Source organism: Taudactylus pleione, unplaced genomic scaffold (genome assembly GCF_031769625.1).
Source record: "Taudactylus pleione unplaced genomic scaffold, aTauple2 ptg000451l, whole genome shotgun sequence".
Classification (NCBI taxonomy): domain Eukaryota; kingdom Metazoa; phylum Chordata; class Amphibia; order Anura; family Myobatrachidae; genus Taudactylus; species Taudactylus pleione.
This window is the reverse complement of record NW_028284853.1, coordinates 6,180,608-6,186,607: the sequence shown is the minus strand read 5'-3', so window position 1 is coordinate 6,186,607 and position 6,000 is coordinate 6,180,608. Positions and strand designations below refer to the sequence as shown.

General features: G+C 44.5%; 1 protein-coding gene across 2 annotated transcripts in view; it reads left to right on the top strand.

Moving 5' to 3' along the window:
- The first annotated feature begins 361 nt into the window (after positions 1-361).
- Positions 362-6,000, top strand: part of SLX4 (SLX4 structure-specific endonuclease subunit) — a 30,471-nt gene continuing 24,832 nt past the window's right edge. For both annotated transcript variants that reach the window (XM_088448182.1, XM_088448181.1), the window contains exons 1-3: positions 362-440; positions 4,885-5,313; positions 5,648-5,797. In XM_088448182.1, coding sequence (XP_088304308.1) covers positions 5,022-5,313; positions 5,648-5,797 — 442 coding nt within the window. In that variant the 5' untranslated portion in view covers positions 362-440; positions 4,885-5,021. The remainder of the gene's footprint in view (positions 441-4,884; positions 5,314-5,647; positions 5,798-6,000) is intronic.

Below are 6,000 nucleotides of genomic sequence, written 5' to 3'. Positions count from 1 at the left end.
AACATATCAACATCGAGTTTAGCGTTTGCAAAATGGTAATCTTACACCAAATAAAAATGATCAGCACCGCGGCCATTTTGTTGTGGACCTGGTTATCAGTGCAATCCGGTAGCGTGTAGATGCGTCGGCCATTTTGTTGTGGACGCGGCGGCCATTTTGTTGTGGACCTGGGTATCAGTGCAATCGGGTAGCGTGTAGATGCGGCGGCCATTTTGTTGTGGACCTTAGTATCAGTGCAATCGGGGAGCGTGCAGAGGCGGCGGCCATTTTGCTGTGGACCTGGTTGTCAGTGTAAAGCAGGCCGGGTACTGTTTAGTAGCGGCGCCAGTTTCTAATTTGAATCCGTCGTCATGGAGATGGCTGTACGCTTGTTCCTCGACGCGTTGCGTGTTTACGTCACGGAGTGTATTTCCGGTTCCTCGTACTACGGATGGTCAGAGGTAAGAGAGCTAGGCAATATGTAAATGAGAGCGGGTGAGGGCAGTTAGTTACATAGCCGGCATAGTAATGGTCGCTGGGGAACGGTGGGTCAGGCAAGTCAGTTGCAGGACTACAAGTACCAGCTTGCCTTGTTACCCATCTGGCTACCAGTTGAGGAGCTACCATTCCCAGCATGTCCTTATACCCTCCTAGCTAGTGGTTGTGGAACCACAGGTCCCAACATTTCATAATAACCATTTAGCTAGCTGTTGTGGAACTACAATTACCATCATGTCCTCATACCCTCCTAGCTAGCTGTTGTGGAACTACAACTCCCAGTATGTCCTGATACCCATCTAACTATCTGTTGTGCAGCTATAAATTCCAGTGTGTCCTGGTACCCATCTAGCTAGCTGTTGTGTAACTACAGCTCCTATAATGTCCTCATACCATCCTAGCTAGCTGTTGTGTAACTGCAAATACCAGCGTGTCTTGATATCCATCTAGCTAACTGCTGTGGAACCACAGGTCCAAGTGTGCCCTGATACGCATCTACCTATCTGTTGTGCAACTATAAATTCCAGTGTGTCCTGATACCCATCTAGCAAGCTGTTGTGGGACTACAAGTCCCATCATGTCCTCATACCCTCCTAGCTAGCTGTTGCGGAACTACAAATCCCAGAGACCCCAAGATAATATAACAAAGGATGTTTCTCTGACCAAACTGTATTGAAATATTTTTCATCTTCAGTTCCTGAGTGTATCTGGTTTCTGTTGCTCTGTAAAAGCATCAGGAATCTGCACCATTACTTTGCACAAAAGGGTTTTATTTTCAGCCCACAAAATCTGTCAATTGTATTTGTAAAATCTACATCCGCTGTGTGGCATTAATAAATGTATAGTACATATAGACCACTTTTTCTTATAGGTAAATTAGTCTACTGCAACTTGTGAAATATGTTCCTAGATCACCACTTTTTTCCCCATTTATTTCTTGGTGCTTTATACACTGCATTATATAACACACACCGAGAATACTGTTCAGAGCAATGGTAATAAAGCATATATTTGACCATATAATAAACCAACAACACAGTACTTATTGAGAAATTTCAACACCTAGTGTTCATTCTAGCACCCTGCACCTGTTACAACCTGTGCAGTTCCTCTTTCCTGCCTGGGGTGTCGCTCTCTGATCTGGTGCTTGTAGCACACTCAGCTGATGCAACAAACTTCTGATATACAGACCGGCGTGTGCTAGAAGCACCAGAGCAGAGTGTGACACCCCAGGCAGGAAAGAGGACCTGCACAGGTTGTAACAGGTGCAGGGTGCTAGAATTTACACTCTGCTGCACAATGTTCTCCTCATACTGGGACCAATGCTGAGTTGAACGCAAGTCAGTTTTGCTACTATGGGCGATGCAGAGCTGTTTACAAGTCAGTCTCCTCTCCACTTGCTGATGGGCTTTCACATACAGGCTAAAGCTGGGTACACACTGGAACGACCGGCAATCGTATGGTTTTCAGGACGATTTCCCTTGAGCCCAGAGCAAGCGATATTGAGCAAATACACTGCAATCTTGCCAACGACCGAACGATATATCGTATAGTTTCTTCGTAGTCGATTTATTGATGCTCCTGTACACACTATAACAACCATCTTTAAGATCACTGGCTGGGCGTGGCAAGAAGTGGCGTCTTCAGAGGTCAAATCGGAACGTCATATTGCCTGGTCTTCCGGTGGGCCATACACACTAAACTAGGGGTGGGCAATAAGCGCCCCCCCAGCTGTTGGTGAACTACACATCCCAGCATGGTCTGCAACTGTTTTGCTATTTGGCCTTGCTAAAACTGTTGCAAGGTATGCTGGGATTTGTAGTTCAACATCTGGAGGGCTGCTTATTACCCACCCTTGCACTAGACAATGTATGCCATATCGCTAGCGATATCTTTAGGTTGTCTGTGCAGCTGGGCCGTCCAAAGTCCATCGATAATGACCCGCAGGAGCGTGCAAACACACTAGGTGATGTACAGTCAGGTGCATAAATATTGGGACATTGACAGAATTTTCATATTTTGGCCTCTATTCACCACCACAATGGCTTTGAAATGAAACAAACAAGATGTGCTTTAACTGCAGACTTTCAGATTTAATTTGAGGGTAATTACATCCAAATCAGGTGAACGGTGTAAGAATTACAACGGTTTCTATATGTGCCTCCCACTTTTTAAGGGGCCAAAAGTAATGGGACTATCAACTCAAAAGCTATTTCATGGACAGGTGTGGGTTATTCCCTCATTATTTCATTATCAATTAAAGAGGTAAAAGGTCTGGAGTTGATTCTAGGTGTGCATTTGGAATCAGTTGCTGTTGACTCTCAATATGAGATCCAAAGAGCTGTCACTATCAGTGAAGCAAGCCATCATTAGACTGAAAAATCAAAACAAACCCATCAGAGAGATAGCAAAAACATTAGGTGTGGCCAAATCAACTGTTTGGAACATTCTTAAAAAGAAAGAACGCACCGGAGAGCTCAGCAACACCAAAAGACCCGGAAGACCACGGAAAACAACTGTGGTGGATGACAGAAGAATTATTTCCCTGGTGAAGAAAAACCCCTTCACAACAGTTGGCCAAATCAAGAACACTCTCCAGGAGGTAGGTGTATATGTGTCAAAGTCAACAAACAAGAGAAGACTTCACAAGAGTGAATATAGAGGGTTCACCACAAGATGTAAACCATTGGTGAGCCTCAAAAACAGGAAGACCAGATTAGAGTTTGTCAAACAACATCTAAAAAAAGCCATTTCAGTTCTGGAACAACATCCTATGGACAGATGAGACAAAGATCAACTTGTACCAGAGTGATGGGAAGAGAAGAGTATGGAGAAGGAAAGGAACTGCTAATGATCCAAAACATACCACATCAGTGAAGCATTGTGGTGGTAGTGTCATGGCGTGGGCATGTATGGCTGCCAATGGAACTGGTTCCCTTGTATTTATTGATGATGTGACTGCTGACAAAAGCAGCAGAATGAATTCTGAAGTGTTTCGGGCAATATTATATGCTCATATTCAGTCAAATGCTTCAGAACTCATTGGACGGCGTTTCACAGTGCAGATGGACAATGACCCGAAGCATACTGCAAAAGCAACCAAAGAGTTTTTTAAGGCTAAAAAGTGGAATGTTATGCAATGGCCAAGTCAATCCCCTGACCTGAATCCGATTGAGCATGCATTTCACTTGATGAAGACAAAACTGAAGGGAAAATGCCCCAAGAACAAGCAGGAACTGAAGACATTTGCAGTAGAGGCCTGGCAGAGCATCACCAGGGATGAAACCCAGCGTCTGGTGATGTCTATGCGTTCCAGACTTCAGGCTGTAATTGCCTGCAAAGGATTTGCAACAAAGTATTAAAAAGTGAAAGTTAGATTTAGGATTGTTTAGTTTGTCCCAATACTTTTGGCCCCTTAAAAAGTGGGAGGCACATATAGAAACCATTGTAATTCCTACACCGTTCACCTGATTTGGATGTAATTACCCTCAAATTAAATCTGAAAGTCTGCAGTTAAAGCACTTCTGTCAATGTCCCAATATTTATGCACCTGACTGTAGGTGATTTTTCGTTACAAAATGGCAATTTGTCCTGATATCGCTCCAGTGTGTAGGGAAGGTGTGCAGATGGAATTGCAGGCTATGCAGGGTGGTTCATACGCAGATTTATGCCTGTGTTCAGATGGATCTTTTGCATCGGGGATAAGGATGGTGCAAGTTCACACTGTTAATGATGGAACCAGGCATGCAGATACACACAGGCCCTCATTCAGACCCGGTCGCAAGCATTTTCCCTATTGCCCATAGCCATGTGTCCTAGCCATGTGTCATACACATGATTTATACAATTATTTTATTATACAGTGATTGCGAATTAAATGCAGTCATAAAAATCAAAGTACCGGCTATCAAACCACAACGAGGCTTACTCTGAGTCTGACTACAGCTATTAAAAAAAGTAAGCTAACATCAATACATATTTCTGAAGTTATATTAGCCTACCCCCAGAAATGCGGCAGGTAGGGCATTCTGTGACTTGTAGTTCAACAACAGCCGAATTATAAGCAAGGTCAGGGAGAGCAGGTACAATTTACATGGGCACAGGCTTCTGTAGAGGCCCAAAAATGCGAGGGAGGTGTAACCACTCTAGACTTTGGAGTATATTTACTAAGCAGCGGATTTGGCCCCCGAAATTTAAAGTAGCACTAATATTAAGTGCAAATTCCAATGCGTCTTGCATTTAATATTAGTGCCGCTTTAAATTTACCTAAGCTACTGGGAGGAGTAGAAGATGTTCTATGTCACTCCCAGAAATGAAAGCTGATACCCGCCTAGCTAGCTGATGTGCTGTACACGGGCCTTATGGCTTTCTCATAGGAATATAATATATGTTGTTTTGTTTCCTAAGATCTGTTTCTCTAGCAGCGGCTGTCTCCTCCATATGGTGGCTAGCTGATATGAGGAACCGGCCTGCTTCTGCTTCCCTTTACGGCCCAGGGTCTCTGGCTATCACATCCCACCCATCACTCCTGTAACGATTTACTAATGGTTGAATCAGACGATGAATTCACCGAACTTTGCTCCAAGCTCCTGAAACGTGTAAAGAAGTCCCAGCCGCTAGAGGGTCAGAACATCCCCAAAGCCAGCACTGCAGCAAGAAGCAAGCGGAAAAGGGTCAAATCTACTGAGCCCAAGAGCCAGACATACAACGGGGGCAGCAAGGAAGCAGAGCAGGTCCTCCGAGCCGGGCATGGTGCTGACAAACCAAGTGAACGGGATGGAACGGAGACGAGCGGCGCAGTACAGAGCCACCTTTCACATGGGCACACGGAGAAAGGTAATAAGGGACAGAAGTTCATTAATATATTACGTTTGTTCCAGTCTGGCTAGCACAATAGCATAGTCCGTTTGGTAACCATATACAATCCCTACTGACCAGACCTTATCGGACGACTTCTGACCTCACTCAAGGTGTCTTGTTGTGTGTAAGTTTTCTTATACACAGGGAAGTGTTGATACACTTGATGTATTTAGTTTATTTAATAACACAGGAAAGAAAGTTACATGTTACAATGAATATAAGCTATACAGCAAACAGTTGGATGATCTATTATAGTTTTCAGAATGATTCAATGATGTATTGGTTCTGTTATATTATCCTCATTGATCAGATGGCAGCAGGGCAGAGGTTCAGGTAGAATTGGCCAGACCGGTGGACCAGCCGAGTGTAAAACATCTCATTATGGAAAGGATGCAGCAGTTCAAGAGGGCGTCCCCCAACCGCATGAAGCTGGAATCCACAGAGGTGTCTGGGGGACATGGTGAGTGAGAGCACAGCCTGATCTGTATACCATATGTAGCTTATGCTGCCTGATATACACAGCCTGATTCAGAGGTGTCTGGGGGACACGGTGAGTGAGAGCACAGCCTGATCTGTATACCATATGTAGCTCATGCTGCCTGATATAAACGGCCTGATTCAGAGGTGTCTGGGGCACATAGTGAGTGAGAGCACAGCCTGATC